The 17141-nt window shown below is 39.4% G+C and overlaps 1 protein-coding gene across 14 annotated transcripts in view; it reads left to right on the top strand.

The window, feature by feature from the left end:
- Positions 1-16705, top strand: part of RAPGEF2 (Rap guanine nucleotide exchange factor (GEF) 2) — a 247394-nt gene extending 230689 nt beyond the window's left edge. For 7 of the 14 annotated variants that reach the window (XM_014534998.1, XM_014534996.1, XM_014534997.1 and 4 more), the window contains 11 exons: positions 688-899; positions 1255-1378; positions 1990-2013; positions 3044-3267; positions 4743-4949; positions 6452-6604; positions 7803-7925; positions 9115-9340; positions 9904-10463; positions 13392-13697; positions 14623-16705. In XM_014534998.1, the coding sequence (XP_014390484.1) occupies positions 688-899; positions 1255-1378; positions 1990-2013; positions 3044-3267; positions 4743-4949; positions 6452-6604; positions 7803-7925; positions 9115-9340; positions 9904-10463; positions 13392-13697; positions 14623-14648 (2185 nt within the window). In that variant the 3' untranslated portion in view covers positions 14649-16705. Of the gene's footprint in view, positions 1-687; positions 900-1254; positions 1379-1989; positions 2014-3043; positions 3268-4742; positions 4950-6451; positions 6605-7802; positions 8274-9114; positions 9341-9903; positions 10464-13391; positions 13698-14622 lie in introns of those variants that run through there. The other 7 variants (XM_014535001.1, XM_014535000.1, XM_005860525.2 and 4 more) reach the window with 5 other exon arrangements.
- The last annotated feature ends 436 nt before the right edge of the window (positions 16706-17141 follow it).

Raw genomic sequence — 17141 nt, 5'->3', positions numbered from 1 at the left:
GACCCTTTCACAGGGGTCGCCTAAGACCATCGGAAAATACATATATAATTACATATTGTTTTTGTGATTAATCACTATGCTTTAATTATGTTCAATTTGTAACAATGAAAATACATCCTGCATATCAGATATTTACATTACGATTCATAACAGTAGCAAAATTACAGTTATGAAGTAGCAACGAAAATAATTTTATGGTTGGGGGTCACCACAACATGAGGAACTGTATTAAAGGGTCGTGGCATTAGGAAGGTTGAGAACCACTGGTCTAAGAGTTTGATCATATTCTCATTACTATTCATGCTTTTGTTTTACTTTATTACTGTTAAGATGTTTGGCCAGTCTGTTATATGCCAAGCACTGCTCTATGTATAGAGGTAAACAAGGAAACAAAATTCTATCCTCACTATAGTTTCATTTTAGTGGTTTTGCTCATAGTAAACGGATCAGGAGGGTTCAAAGGGAAGAAGAGTAAAACAAAATCCCCTGATGCCGATTCTCCTCCCATCTTCCTTTCTCATCACCTGGAGTTAGTAATAGTTTCTTATGAATTTTTCTGTAAATTGTTATGTGTAACTAGGATACACACAGAGGTGCTATATGCTAATCAACAATGCACTGTTTCACTTCCTTCATTTCATAAGGATGTCATTTAATTTTCTACCACTTTTCCTTTTTCCCTCTTAGTGGCCTAAACCTGGCACCAGTAGCAAGACTGCGGACCACCTGGGAAAAACTTCCCAATAAATATGAAAAGCTATTTCAGGATCTCCAAGACCTATTCGATCCTTCCAGAAACATGGCAAAATATCGCAATGTCCTCAATAGTCAAAACCTACAACCTCCCATAATCCCTCTATTCCCAGTTATCAAGAAGGATCTCACGTTTCTTCATGAAGGTAAATGCAAAGTAGAGGATTTCTTCCTTCACTGGTGGAAGCATAGAATAAATGTCAGGGATTAAGAAGTACAAACTGGTGGCTACAAAGTAGTCAAGGGGATGTAAAGTACAGCCTAGGGAATGTAGTCAGTAATATTGTACTAAATATCTATGGTGCCGAGTGGGCACTAAAGTTCTTGGGAGGATCACTTTCTAAATCTTTAATTGTCTAACCACTATGCTGTACACCTGAAATGAACATAAAATAATGTTTCATATCAACTGTAATTCAAAAATAAAATTTAGGAAATATAATTTTTTAAAAAAGAGAACAAATGCCATATGATTCCCTTTTTCTTCTTTGCCAATTGTAGGAAATGACTCAAAGGTCGATGGACTGGTCAATTTTGAGAAACTAAGGATGATTGCGAAAGAAATTCGTCATGTTGGCCGAATGGCTTCGGTTAACATGGACCCTGCTCTCATGTTCAGGACTCGGTGAGTGTGTCAACTTCAGGGGCACATACGGGATTAGAGAAGGTGGAGTTTAGCTAATAAATGAGGGAAATTGGAATTACTTATATTTGTAGCTTGGCAGAAATTCTATTAGGTCATGCAAAGAATCTCCACTGAGCTCTAATGTGGAATAAATATCTTATTCTGTATCAACAGTATAAACAGTTTGTCCTTCGAACATTTTTCATCTAACATGAGGCACAATTATTGGTTCCTTATTTTTCGGAACAGTCATTTGTAGAGCTAAAACTTGTAATTGGTAGTATGAAGTAAAATATGTAAATAACCCAACAGCATTGTTTCAATATGCACACAATGGATTTAGCTGTCAGCATAGTCAAAAATGACTAATCCCATGAAGGAGAAGAGAACAGGAGTCAGTCTCCTTTTAAAACAAAAAAATTGAAATACATGTGTCTTCTGAGCCACATAAATATTTCTGGTCAAGGTGTGTGTGTGAGGTGATTATGCAGTTTCGTGTTTGTGGGCTTCTTATACTGCTTATTCGGAAGTCTAGTCCTCTCTTTCTGAGCTTGTGATCTTTCTGTCTCTTTCTACACCCATGCTTCAACCTCCATGGCTCTCACCTACAGGAAGAAGAAATGGAGGAGTCTGGGGTAAGTGGCGGCGACTTGCACACCCACACCCAGTTCTTATTCTGCTCATTGCATTGTTTCCTTACCTGCTCTATTTCCTTATGCTTTGCATTTTTTTCTTAACCCTCTTGCTCTCGCAGCATCTCAGTTGGCAAACTGATTTCCAGTTTAATCTGTTGGGGCTTTTGCTTTTGAGGTCATGATCCATGAGAGCTGTGAAATGATTGATGATTGTTCCGGGCACTGTAGGTCAGACATACTTGGAAGCTTTCAAAAAGATTTTATATTAATATAATTTCTGTGTTTTGAAATAGGAAAAGCCTAGAGTGGGAGGAGTGTGGGGGAGGGGGGATGTGAGATGGAAAAATTGTGCAATTTTAATTCTGTTGCACAGATATTTGAGAAGTAAATATATGTAATATAAAAGCTGCCCCTAGGTGTTAAAACTAAATTTTTTACAGCTCAACTAACTACTGTTTTCATTCTATAAACCAACTCTTTTGAAAAATAATTCTTAACAATTCATGTGCTAGTTTCTGTACATATGTTTACATTTGCATGACCATTTTATTAACAATTTGACCATATTACTTTACAAACTCACTATATTTAACCCAAGGAATAAGAAAATAATTGTAAACAGTTAGCTAATTTTTTTAAATCTATGTAAAACATCCTCTTTAGGAGAAATAAATTAATGTAAATCCCAATTATAGCTGTGTTCTTGCATGAGCTTTTACATATAATTATATAATTATTATATTATATTATTTGCTGGCTTCTATGAAAGGACTGCCTTGAATGAAAAGTAGAATTTCCTAGTTGGAACAGAACAGGCACCAAACATATATATGTATGTGTGCAGAGTTCTTTTTTAACTTTAAAAAAATGTAATTCCTACTATTCTATATTCCTTTGTAACAGCTTACTTACCAGAATAAAGCATGTGATCTTTTGAACATAGAGTATTTTTTTAAGTCTTGGCACGTTTCAAAGAGATAAAGTAATCCCATGCTAGAGTGAGCTGCATATCTACCTTTTCATCTTCCAGGTCCCTCAGCCAGGGTAGTGCAAACGCAACGGTGCTAGACGTTGCTCAGACAGGTGGGCATAAAAAGCGGGTACGTCGTAGTTCCTTTCTCAATGCCAAAAAGCTTTACGAAGATGCCCAAATGGCTCGAAAAGTGAAGCAGTACCTGTCCAATTTGGAGCTAGAAATGGATGAGGAGAGTCTTCAGACGCTATCCCTGCAGTGTGAGCCAGCAACCAACACATGTGAGTGTTTCCTTCAAGTGGCTGTGGAATCTGGGGGGATGCAGGTGTGTTTCCTGTGCAATGGTCCAGTAGGGCTTAATGCACTGGGGCAAGTAGCACCCTGGACACCTTGAATGCTGCTCTTGAATACCATGCAGCACTGCCCTAGGCTAGGCCTCGTGTCCAACTGGGTTAGTGTGGGGAGGATGACACCGGAGACTTATTTAGGGTGCCTGTTGTTTTGGTTTCATCCCAGCACAGCCAGTATGCAGGCAGGGGCCACGTGTGTGATGTCTCTCCCATTTGCATCCCTTATATTCTCACGATACCTCCAAAGTGAAGGACAGCCTGAGAGGGGTGAGGGGCCCACCAAGTCCGAGCAGGGCCCAACTAGCTCTGCTGGCTGCCCTTTATCCCCTCAGCCCAGACAGAACCGGGCATTAAGTTCAGCTACCACGGAAAGCAGTAATTCTGCTAATGCTGCTACACAGCAAAGCACGACTCGGACTAATGTGAGGCGTCCCAGCTGTTAAAAACCTGGCCAGGCTAGAAACGGGGGCACTTTTCTCTTTATTTGCATCTGACTCTGTAAGACAGAGGCATTTTCCATTTAGGACATGGCTGGGTCTTGTATGGGCAGGTTTGAAAACACCTTCTGTAGAATATAAATGTTATGTGTATATTGAGAAAACTCAAGTCCTTAGATTTACCCCGAACATTGTAGAAGCTCTGTGCGTCGTGATGAAGGAAGAGCTTGTCCTCTGAGGTCCGATTGGTCTGAGTTCTCGTCCTGACTGTTCCTCAGCCCAGCAAGGTCACCTTAGGCAAGCTCCCTGAGCTCCCTAGTCCTTAGCTCCCTTGTGTGTAAATTGCAGGAAGTATGCATATGTAATTGAGTCGGTTTTAATATTAACATACGATACATACAGCACTTAATTGCCCTATTGAATTGGTTTGCTTTCTATCTGCTATGGAATTATACGCTTAGTATAGCACTCAAGCAGTATTGGCTGCTATTAGTTGACATAACTCTACCCCTTAGAATTTGATAGTAAAAAGATATATTTATTAAGTAAAAACTAAGCTCATATATGCCAAGGGCTTTCAGACACCATTTTAGAAGAATCATTTCTAACAATTTCCCTGTCGTAGTTTTTATGATATACTTGTGTTATTTTATATGCACACACATAATGTGTTAAGCTACCCGTATTTTTCTATTCTTATTTTTAATGTGGTCTTTAATAGTATAATCACCTTTGAGATAGCTAGTTTCTTAAGGTAAATACCTTTGTCCTGTCTCGCCTTTAATACTTTCTATAACTAGAGTTCTCCCCCTACCCCCTTTCTGTCCTTTGTGTAGGCAACAGGGGGGAAAAAAGACACGTTTTAGTATTCTACCTGCAGAAAATGCTCAGGCAGTCCTAAAACTATCTTGTATGTAGCTGTTCACTTCTTAAATTTCTTGTTCTATTTTCAAACCAAACAATTATCAGTGCCTAAGAATCCTGGTGACAAGAAGCCTGTCAAAACGGAGACCTCCCCAGTGGCTCCGAGGGCAGGGTCACAGCAGAAAGCACAGCCCCAGCCGCAGCCCCAGCCGCCACAGCCACCACATAAAGTCAACCAAGGACTGCAGGTCCCCGCCGTGTCCCTTTATCCTTCCCGGAAGAAAGTGCCCGTCAAGGATCTCCCACCCTTCGGTAGGTGATAAACTCATGTCCCCTTTCGGTGCTATTCGCTGCCATGTTTTTCAGGTTAGAGGGAAATGCTTGTCTTGGATAACTTTGTCTATTACTCTTGAGTCTCCCCCTGATGATTATCTCTTAATAAAGCCTTGATGTTTAGTAAGTTAAACTTTATTTGTGTCAGTGGAAGGTACTGATTTTATAGAGTATCTCATTTAATTGTGCTCTTCACTCAGGAGGTGAGCTTTGCTCATGGTGTCTACTCAGCAAGCTCAAAAATATCTCCATACAGCCAAATTATTTTATGAATAAATATATGAATGAAAGAAAACAATGTTAATAAAAGAAAAAAAGAATTTTTTTTTTTTTTTCAAAAAAAAAGGATAGCACCCAGCCTGTATGGCTCAGCAGTTGAGTATCGACCCAGGAACTAAAAGGTCACGGTTCAGTTCCTGGTCAGGGCACATGCCCGGGTTGCAGGCTTGATACCCACTTGGGGCGTGCAGGAGGCAGCTGATCAATGAGTCTCTTTCATCATTTATATGCCTATCTCCCTCTCCCTTCCTTTCTGAAATCAACAATATTTTTTTAAATCTCGCTTTCAAAGTGATTTTTGAAAAGATTGTATTAAAACATCAAACACATGAGTTAAAATGAAGGATTAGATCTTTGTTAAATTTCATTGCTTCCTTTTTAATGAATTCTGTTAAGAACATTAAAACTAGCCGTTTACTAAGATAGTTTCAGTATATAATGCTTTCCCAAATATCTTTTTGTTGTTCAAAGTAAGGTAATTGAGAGTGCCTCATAATATTTACTTCGTAAAACATTTTAATGTGACTCTATTTCTAAATTCTTTCCTTTCTTTAAATCACCTTATATTGGCATATATTACCCTTTTTTCCCCCCAACCTTCATTTTACTTGCTCACACTTGGCACTAGATCATTCCCTTCTGACTGTCTGTCAACCTCCATGGTCTTTTACCTACTTTCTTGGGTCGTCTTCTCCATTCTCTTTCATCTATTTATTTGAGCAAATATTAACTGAATGGAATTCCTTAGAGCTCTTTTATTTGCTTTCTTATTGCTTCCTTTTAGCTCTTGACTGTTGACTTTTCTCCCATTATTCCACTTCACCTGAGCTCTAACATATCCAATAACATCAAAATACCTGTTTCCAACTCACACCTGACTTCTTAGTATTAAATATTCTTTTTATTTATTGTTGTCTAACATGTTGTTGAATAAAGATGGTGATTACATTAAGATTTAGACCCAAAAACAGTCCATCTCTAGACTCTGGCAGCTGTCAATCAGAAACCAACCTAGGGATATCTATGTCTTCTATAAGCTTACTGTCTATACTGTGAAGAGTACAAAGACCACTGAAATTGTAAACAGCTTGAATCTAAATGTAATATTAAATCTTAACACAAAAAACGTTTTTTAGTTATTAATGTTATTTCTTTTCAGTCTTGAAAATACATATTTGTTCATTTATTTTTTCCCCTTAAAGGCATAAACTCTCCACAAGCGTTAAAGAAAATCCTTTCTTTGTCTGAAGAAGGAAGTCTGGAACGACACAAGAAACAAGCAGAAGATACGATATCAAATGCATCTTCACAGCTTTCTTCTCCTCCCACTTCTCCACAAAGTTCTCCAAGGAAAGGTAGATTAAATTACTTATTATTTCCCTTTATAGCAATCTATACATTTCAGCTATAATAAATTTCAGAGTTATATATTAGATCATTTTTACATGAGTCATCTAAAATGATCTAATATATAACAACCAATGGGTTTTTTCTTCTCAGTTTACAAATTTGGAAGAATTTTTGGTATGTTTAATCTTATAGTAAGTAGCGTTAAACTTATAACTACATAAAGCCTTCGAAAAATAAGTTTAAGTTTTTTATTGATTGTAAGTGTGGAAATAATTTTTTTATGCTAAAAGTTGTTCTAACTTAAATATGATTGTATAACAATTACAGTGTAGAAAGCTTTAAAAACATAAGAAAAACTAATACCTTCCTGATTTATTTTTTCATTGTATTAACACGGGTCTTGATTACCTTCTTTGTTGCTACCTCTTTTTATTTTTAAAAAGATTAGTTTTTAGGCAGTCAATCTCTTCTTAAGTTGATGCTTTTCTTATATTAGAATACAGTAGGTCCTCGGGTTACGTCGGAGATCCGTTCCTACGGCGTGACATACCTCGATTTCGCCGTAAGTCGGAACCCACCTACGTAAGCACCTACGTCACTCACATGGAGCACATACACAGCAGTAATGAAGTGAAACAGTAAACAACATTTAAAAGAAAGATAACAATTCCTGAACTTTACTTGTGGTAAATAAATAATAAAAAACATAAAGCACATATGTACATACGTCAAAATGACGGAACTTTTTTTTTAATAAATACTGTAACTGGGAGATGGCGACTTAACCACAAAACGTAGGTCGAGTCCAACGTAACCCGTAACCCGAGGACTATCTGTAATTGTAATAGATCTGCCACAAAACCCCCCAGGTTACTTTCTCTGCCCCTTTTTTTTTTCTTTCTTTCTCATATGTATCAAAACTCATACTGAACAATGAATTCTGGGTTGCAAAAGAGGCTTTATTTTTAGCAACTGTCTACCCTTTAATTGAATGGGTATAAACTAGTAGTAAATGGCTAAGAGAGTTTTCCCTAGAAGGAGACCAAAAAGATTAATAAATTGTGAGATTTCCCTGAATTGACAAATACCTCTTCTGCTTTACTTGATAGATATTTCAGACATCTGTGCATTTTGTGTGGGCACCAGCCTCTACTGTTCTTGTTAAAGGGATCTATCTGAATTCTTTTCTCATCCCGTTGTCAGGTGGCAGTGGCAATCAGCTGAGATCTTTTGGCTCCGGGCAGTTGGACTTAACCAGTTCCTCCTCTTCTCTTGGAAGTGAGAACAGTAACAAGAATAACAATGCACCATGGACCTATGGGATAGGTGGGGTTTATAGAACCAAAGACGGGTGGGAAAGAGGAATCATCTCAGTAAAGGAGAATGGGAACATTCCTCTAAATGTCAAGCGCTTCATCTGAGTGATTATTTTCTAGAGATTTTTTTTTTTTTTTTTAGCTGACTGTTTAGGGAAGGTTTTAAACCTTGTCTGTCAGAACTTTAGTGTGGTTTATAAAAAGACATTTCCTAGATGAACACGTTAAATCTTGTCAAGACCTGTGCAACCTTTAAAAAATAAATCAGGAATTAACAAGTTACTCAAAGGATGGGGAAGTACTATTTAGAGAATAAATGAGCAACATTGAGGTGTCCTAGATTTAACTTTTTTATCAGGTAAGTGGCATTGAAAAATTGCATTGCATACATATAATCATGTAAAGTCAATATTTTAAGTAATATGAGATCCTTAGTGATGTTGTAAAAGAAATGAGTACTGAGAAAGAGGATTTGGGTTTGTTTGTTTTTCATTAAAAATATCAAGATGTTTTTTGTCACTTTCAAAATTATTTTTAGCAACAAAGGGAAGTTAAGGGTTCTTCAGGTCAAAAAACAGACATCTGTTTAGACATTTTAAAGTGATGGTCTAGGGAGAAAATGGAGATTTGTACATTACATCTTCTAAAACTACTGGCTTTTATGCGATTTGTCCAATATATTGTTAATCTTAAAAAGCCAAATGACAGAAATCCAAAGATTTTTTTTCAGGTTTTATTGCTTTTTCTTATTTAAAATTATAAATATTTCCTGTTGAATTATTCTATGCCATAAAGTTCTAAAAATTGGAAACAAGATTACTGACTTCGCAGATTGCAAAAAATATACTTTAAAATCTGATCATGGTTATTCTTCATGGTTTTTTATATAGACTAACAATAGTTGAATTTGTATTTAAGGGAGCTAAGAATAGTCGACCAGCACCATGATTTCTGCATTATTTCCTGGCTCATATAGCAGTATTTTCTTTTTTCCTCTCTAAACTTTCAGTAAGCAAGTCAAGCTTCATTTGAGTATCAATTTTGTCTCAGTCACCTGTTCTCCAAGTAAAATGCATTTTTCCCCACTCCAGTGGCGATAGCTTTGGCCTGCATTTGGTTTTTGCTTCTCTTTTGGAAGACTTCGGTTTTGTGTTATAAACCTACAGCGTCTAATTAATGTGGTTGTATTTCCCATGCAGGCTATACTCTGGCTCCCAGTGGTACTGTGGATAATTTTTCAGATTCTGGTCACAGTGAAATTTCTTCACGATCCAGTATTGTCAGCAATTCCTCCTTTGACTCGGTGCCCGTCTCGCTGCATGAGGAGAGGCGCCAGAGGCATTCTGTCAGCATCGTGGAAACAAACCTAGGCGTGGGCAGGATGGAGAGGAGGACCATGATCGAGCCCGATCAATACAGCTTAGGGTAGACGCCTTTTCTTTAGTGTTCTTTTACATCCTGTCTTTCATCTTTTAAAAACAAGTCCTTTCTCTAGATGTGTATGTCCATTTATTTTGCATAATGCCTAAGAACTTTTCTCCCATCCCAGTTACTAATTTTCACAGTATCTGGATTAGTAAGTACCCTGCTATTTTTGTTGTGCTTTTCAGAGTTAGCTTTATTCTCATTGGAACATAGTGGTCCTGTGCTGAAGGCAGAGGGTGACTTTCCGCTGTATCTCAGTTCTTTCGTATGAGCTTGCTTCGTGAAATAATCAGATTATATTGAGCCTTTTAAGGAATATGGTCCTTTATTATAAGCAAGTACTTGTTCTTTCCCGCTATATTTATTTTATGGTGATGACAAGGTGAGAAAACTGGGCGTGGCAGAAATGGCCCCATTAGAGTGCATAGCAATTGAGTGGTGCTTTCATCATCTTTTCCCTGGGATGGAAGAAAGCCCCTTTCTAGGAAAAGGTATTTTGGTCTTATCATAGATTATCAGTTAACAGTCTTGCTTTTGCTTTTTCGTGTCTTTTGACCACTTAGGTCCTACGCACCCATGTCTGAGAGTCGGGGCTTATATGCTACAGCAACAGTAATTTCTTCTCCAAGCACAGAGGAGCTTTCCCAAGACCAGGGGGATCGCGCTTCGCTGGATGCTGCCGACAGTGGCCGTGGGAGCTGGACCTCGTGCTCAAGTGGTTCCCATGATAATATCCAGACCATCCAGCACCAGCGAAGCTGGGAAACACTTCCATTCGGGCACACTCACTTCGATTATTCAGGGGATCCTGCAAGTGTCTGGGCCTCAAGCAGCCATATGGACCAAATGATGTTTTCTGATCATAGCACAAAGTATAACAGGCAAAATCAAAGCAGAGAGAGCCTTGAACAAGCCCAATCCCGGGCAAGCTGGGCCTCTTCCACGGGCTACTGGGGAGAAGACTCAGAAGGGGACACAGGCACAATAAAGCGGAGGGGTGGCAAAGATGTCTCCATTGAAGCTGAGAGCAGCAGCATGCCACCTGTGACCACAGAGGAGACCAAGCCCGTCCCCATGCCTGCCCACATAGCTGTGACACCAACTACTGCAAAGGGACTTATTGGTAAGCTTACTGGGGAGCTCGTCCTGTCTGGATCGTGGCTTTAATCTAACTTATTTCAAAAGTAAAATCGTGTTTGTGGTTCTTTTCCTCATTGCTGAATAGGGCTTGAAATGAATAGTGGTTAAGAGCGTAGATCCTCCAGTCGGGTACATATCTATATTTTCTAGCACAGTGTACATTCAGTCCTTCTTGGCCATCAAAATCTGTAGGTTGTCATATGGTTATATTCTGGTCTCATATTGATCTTTTTATCTGAAAATTATCAGGAAGGGTGGCCATTCTCTGTAGAGGAAGAATTTTTATTTAATTGAAGCTTTTGAATATTTTATTATTCTATTTCGTTCCCTTGAATTGTAATTAGAACTTTAAACTTTGCATATTTAAAAATCTTCTATTGATTTTATTATGCAGACAAATTGTTTCTGTGCTCAGCAAATTCTCTCTGTGCATTATCGAATCAAGGAGAGGGTGCTAAGAGATAATGTAATGAGGAAGAGCTTAGGAGTCAGGCGGATTGGGGTTGGAATCAGTTGTGCTCCTTTTCTAGCTTTGTGGCATTGGACAACGCACTGGACTATGTCTGTTTCCTCATCTGTAAAATGAGTTTAGTGATTTCTGCTAATACAGTTGGTGTGAGGGTTAAAGGAATTCTCTGAGAAGCACTTAGAACAGCTCCCAGATAGTAATTGATAAGTGCATGGAAGATGCTGCTGTTTTGCTATTGCTATTTCTATTGTGATGTTGTATCTGGGTGAATTTTCTGTGGCATATTTAATGTCTATAGAATTGAAGGGTAAAAACACATCATAGAATATAGAATGAGAGCCCGGCCATTGTTGCTTAGTGGTTGTGCATTGACCCATGCACCAGTAGGTTGCCAGTTCGATTCCTGGTCAGGGCACATGACTGGGTTGCGAGTTCCATCACCTGGGGAAGCGGGGGTGTGCAGGAGGCAGTTGATTGATGTTTCTCTGTCATCGATGTTTCTATCTCCCTCTCCTTCTCTCTCTCTGAAATCAATAAAAATATATATTTTTTTAAAAAAGAATATAGAGTGAGAAATTCTGGAGTGTAATCATTACAGACATTTTTATTAGTTGGGAAATTGTAATTATTTATCATGTAAATAGTCATGGGTAGATGTCAAACTTAATATGCTTTCCAGATGAATAAGGAGATAACTATTAATACCTATTCTTAGGTTGCAGATTTTAAAGCACTTTCTTTTAATAAGCTAATACTCAGACTTATTGATGCAAAGGAAAGAAAAATGATGTTTTAGTTCCTAACAGTTGAGTCTAGAAAGTTCAAGAAAATAAAACTTTGCCTGGCTGGTGTTGCTCAGTGGTTGAGCATTGACCTATGAACTAGGGGGCCACAGTTGGATTCCCAGTTAGGGCACATGGCCAGGGTGCTGGCTGGATCCCCAGTGAGGGGCATGCAAGAGGCAGCCGATCAATGATTCTCTCTCATCAGTGATGCATCCATCTCTCTCTCTTTCCCTTTTCTGTCCTCTTTGAAGTCAATAAAAATAAAAATAAAATTTTTAAATGGAAAATAAAACTTTGATTTTTACTTGCCTTTACAGATTTCTTTTTTTTAATATATTTTATTGATTTTTTTACAGAGAGGAAGGGAGAGGGATAGAGAGTTAGAAACATCGATGAGAGAGAAACATCGATCAGCTGCCTGCAAACCACCCCCTACTGGGGATGAGCCCACAACGTACATACCCTTGACCAGAATCGAACCTGGGACCTTTCAGTCTGCAGGCTGACGCTCTATCCACTGAGCCAAACCAGTTAGGCCTTTACAGATTTCTTGTTTTAGGTTATGAACATTAATAACAGGGTTTTAAGAGAAATACATACCTTACACATAGTTTTAGAGTTTTTAAATTTTCGTCATTTTTGGTACCACTTTTCCAATTTTTTTTTTAAGCAAAGAACTTTTTTTTTTAATTGATCATTAGCTTTTCTAAGTCGAAGAAGCTGATCTGACAGCTGTCGAGAGCAGTGGCCCTGGTTCAACAGGTAGAAGGCGTAGCTGCCAGGCACCCCTGGGTTTTGCTTTGAGAGATGCTTCTAAGTGCCCATAGCTCCTGGCTGCCACTACTGACCAACTGGATGAGTGTACAGTAAGCATGATGGGACTCTAGTTAGAAAAGTATTTTAATTCACTGTGGTTCACAGTGGGCCCAGGACCTGAAGTAATGTGGCATTGGTCCTCTGCCTGATGAGGAAAATGCCCAGCAGGGACGGTTTGCCTGCCTTGTCCCTGGGGCAGGGAGAGAGGAAGGAACTTGACCAGGCACGGTACAGCAGCATGTTGCAGGCATAGTACTGGGTACCTTTTATGTTCTCTCTTTGCTTCATCTCTACAGGAAACCCAAATATTAGGTGGTAATCTTATTACTGGCATTGGTCCTCTGCCTGATGAGGAAAATGCCCAGCAGGGACGGTTTGCCTGCCTTGTCCCTGGGGCAGGGAGAGAGGAAGGAACTTGACCAGGCACGGTACAGCAGCATGTTGCAGGCATAGTACTGGGTACCTTTTATGTTCTCTCTTTGCTTCATCTCTACAGTAAACCCAAATATTAGGTGGTAATCTTATTAGGGTAATTTTATAGTTTAGACAAGTGTTGAAGTAGTTCATTTAAAGTTAAAGGTACTGAACCTGCCTAGTAGCTTCTCTCACCCATTATTTGGCCACACGGAGATAACCATTGTGAATATTTGGTTTTGTCAACATCCATTCCCCTGCCTACCATGTCCCCCACCTCTATATCTATCTCACATCACACAAAATCACATTTGTCATTATACTGTGCGTGCTCCTAATAATTATTTTATCGGTTTTTATGGGCATTGGTGCATGAAATATTCTTCCACAGCACGTTTTAATGGCTGGTGCCTTGTCTTCACTGCAGCGCGCAAGGAGGGCCGGTATCGAGAGCCCCCGCCCACTCCTCCAGGCTACATCGGGATCCCCATCACTGACTTCCCAGATGGGCATTCCCATCCAACCAGGAAACCTCCAGACTACAACGTGGCGCTTCAGAGATCTCGGATGATCGCCCGCCCCTCGGAGGCAGCAGGGCCCTCGCCCGCCCAGCAGCCACACGCGCATCCCGGGGCTGGCAGGCCGGTGAACAAGCCCCAGTGGCATAAACCCAATGAGTGCGACCCGCGCCTCGCCCCCTATCAGTCTCAAGGGTTTTCTGCCGAGGAGGACGGTACATACTCATTCTTAAAACCGTAACGTTAGACGTGTTCGCTTATGTTGCCTGTAAGCTTGCCAAGGCGTTTGTGTTTTCTTAACACTGTGATCACTTGTGTCTTCAGCCATATCCTGCGCATTTTATAGTGAAGAGTTCCAAACTTAAGGTTCAGCTTTTGACTCCTGTGTGTGCGTGTGCATGTGCGTGCGTGTGTGTGTGTGTGTGTGTGTGTGTGTGTGTGTGTTTTCTAAAGGGCTCAAGAAATACCAAAGACTGCAGAAGTGGTCAATTGAATAAAGTGTGTACGTGGCTGGGTTTTTCTCCTAATTCTCAGTGTTCTGTGGAAAGATTATAATTGGACTTTTAATGAGTTCCAAATGACAGTCTGAGATATATAATTCTCTATGACTCTCTTGCCTTCCTTCTACAATCCTACCTCAAGCTATATTGAGAAGGAGGAGGGAGATCATACACCCGATCTCATTTCTTTTTTTAAGTTTTGATCCTAACAGGTTTTGGTATACAAATAATCACAGAAAAAAGCAAAACAGGATCAATGAAAATTATTTAGAATCCTGTCACTTGCAGATAACCACTGTTAACATTTTGTTATATATCCTTCTAGACTTTTTTTTATGTAGGTGTGTATTATCTAAAAAGCCACATGCTGTTTTAAAACTTGTGTCAATGAACTCATTATTAAGTAGACTCGTTGTCTATACTGTGTATATATATTTAAATAGGCATCATATATACTTTATTTTAAAGTGTTTATTATTCATAATCATCACCTAGAGGAAAAGGCAAGGATTTTAAGTGAGGTATACTAAAAAGAAGCGCTAAGGTATTTTTATTTAGCACATCAGCAAACATACCCTCTCAGCACCAGAAGGACTTACTTGCTCATCACTTTCTCTTTCTTTCCTGGTTGTGTTTGCAGAAGATGAACAAGTATCTGCTGTTTGAGGCACAGGCTTTTCTGGATCCAGAGTGAGCCACTGCAAGGAGAGCACAAGAAGACGCCCCCAGCATCGGGGCCCGGGAACTCACATTCTGAGGATGGTGGACCAGTTTGCCTCCTTCCCTGCCTTAAAAGCAGCATGGGGCTTCTTCTCCCCTTCTTCCTTTCCCCTTTGCATGTGAAATACTGTGAAGAAATTGCCCTGGCACTTTTCAGACTTTGTTGCTTGAAATGCACAGCGCAGCAATCTTCAAGTCCCCACTGTTGCTGCCTGCCACGTCACACAGTATCATTCCACATTCCAAGATCATCACCACAAGATGAGGCACCCTGGCTGCACTTCTCAATGCCTGGAAGGATTGTTTTTAAATCTTCCTTTTAGATTTCAATCCAGTCCTAGCACTTGGTCTCGTTGGGATAATGAGAAAAGCTAGCCATCGAACTTCTCGGGGCCTTTAACCCACCAAGGAAGACAAAGAAAAACAATGAAATCCTTTGAGGACAGTGCTTGTCCACTTGTTTACAATGTCCTCCTTTTTTTTTTTTTAATGAGTTTAAAGATTGTGTTCAGAGAGTCAATGTTATATCCACTTAATAATTACAGTATTATTTTGAACCTTTAAGTAGGGTTGCCAGCCTGGGTTTCTAAAAAAAAGAAAGAAAAAAAACCAAATATGCCAGACAGGGTGTGGCCACAGCAAGAAGAAGGGAAGACCTGGCATGGGACCCTGTCTTCCCGTGTCCTTCAGGCCTCCCCCGTGAAGTGCCCTATCCTGGAGACGTATAAACTATTAGCCAATCACTCAGATACCAAGACACCCCTCCACTCCTTCCCCAGTGGATGGGGGTCTCCTGTCATACTGTTTGCACATGGCCAGGGGAGGGAAATAGGACTCTCGCGTCCTGTGTCTGAGCCTTATGGAGTGCAGGGCAGTGTCGTTTGAGGGTGTGTCCTGCTCCATTGACATGGATGGCAAACCCCCCCCCCCTTTTTTTTTTTTAAGTTATGTTTCTTTGATTTTTGTTTATTTAGTTTTAGGGATTTTTTGTTTGTTTGTTTTTCAAGAGAAACGTTTATAACTGGATAGCATTGCAGTGAAAGCAGCTTGGGATGTTGGAGCTAATGCCAGCTGTTCGTACTGCTCTTTCAAGACAGCCTCCCTTTACTGAATTGGCATTAGGGAATAAACAAGCCTTGACCGTGATCAAAGATCAAAAGATCCCAAACCTGGTGGGATATGCCAGCCTTCGCCAGGGGCGTTAGTCACCGAAGACTAACCTGGAAGTGGCTTAATGGACGCACGATGGATAGAGAAGGCCTAAGTGTAGCAACCACCTGCTCACAGCTGCTATTAACCCTATAATGACTGAAATGACCCCTCCACTCTATTTTTGTGTTGTTTTTGCACAGACTCCGGAAAAGTGAAGGCTGCCAATCCGAGTAGTACTCAAATGTGAGGAACTGCTGGTCTTGGATTTTTTTTCCATTAAATTCAGCTGATCATATTGATCAGTAGAGAAACGTAAATAGCTTCAAATTTTAAAAAGAGTCAAAATGCAGTGTTTTTTCACTGTATCAAACAATGTCAGTGCTTTATTTAATAATTCTCTTGTCTCATGGCATTTGTCTACTTGCTTATATATTACATTGTCAATTAAGCATTTGTAATTTTACATGTAATATGCATTCTTTGCCAGTTTTATTATATAGGCTATGGACCTCATGTGCATATAGAAAGACAGAAATCTAACTCTACCACAAGTTGCACAAATGTTACCTAAGCATTAAGTAAGCGTAGAACATAGGACTGCTAATCTCAGTTCGCTCTGTGATGTCACGTGCAGAATGTACAATTAACTGGTGATTTCCTCATACTTTTGATACTACTTGTACCTGTATGTCTTTTAGAAAGACATTGGTGGAGTCTGTATCCCTTTTGTATTTTTAATACAATAATTGTACATATTGGTTATATTTTTGTTGAAGATGGTAGAAATGTACTATGTTTATGCTTCTACATCCAGTTTGTATAAGCTGGAAAATAAATAAATATAACATAAAGCCTTGTCTATATTCTTAATGAATCGTGCATGCTTTTTATTGTCAAAGTACAAGAAAGCCCTTGGGTCTCACAGTAGGGGCGAATCCTTGGGAAGCTGAGAAGACCTGACCTGTGTAGCCCCAAACTGTCCAATAGCCTATTCTCTTAGAAAAGAAATTAATATCATCAATGTTAACACAGACCAAGCCATGTTTAGGATTGACAGTTTTTCTTGAGATTTCGTGAAAAATGCAGATGGTATCATCACTTTATATCATCAGAGCATTTGTCTCTTCTCAACCTTTTCCAATAAAAATAGCTGTGGGACCTAATATTTTGACCCCCAGTATACATTCAGAGAAAGAGGACCTCAGAGAACTTAAACAGGAGTTCAAGATCATGACCACCGATACTACAATTTAGCTAATGATTTGGGACTTCTAATGGGTACATAAA

This window comes from Myotis brandtii, unplaced genomic scaffold (genome assembly GCF_000412655.1).
Source record: "Myotis brandtii unplaced genomic scaffold, ASM41265v1 scaffold136, whole genome shotgun sequence".
Lineage (NCBI taxonomy): Eukaryota > Metazoa > Chordata > Mammalia > Chiroptera > Vespertilionidae > Myotis > Myotis brandtii.
The sequence above is the reverse complement of the archived record's forward strand: the minus strand, read 5'-3'. Positions and strand labels throughout refer to the sequence as shown.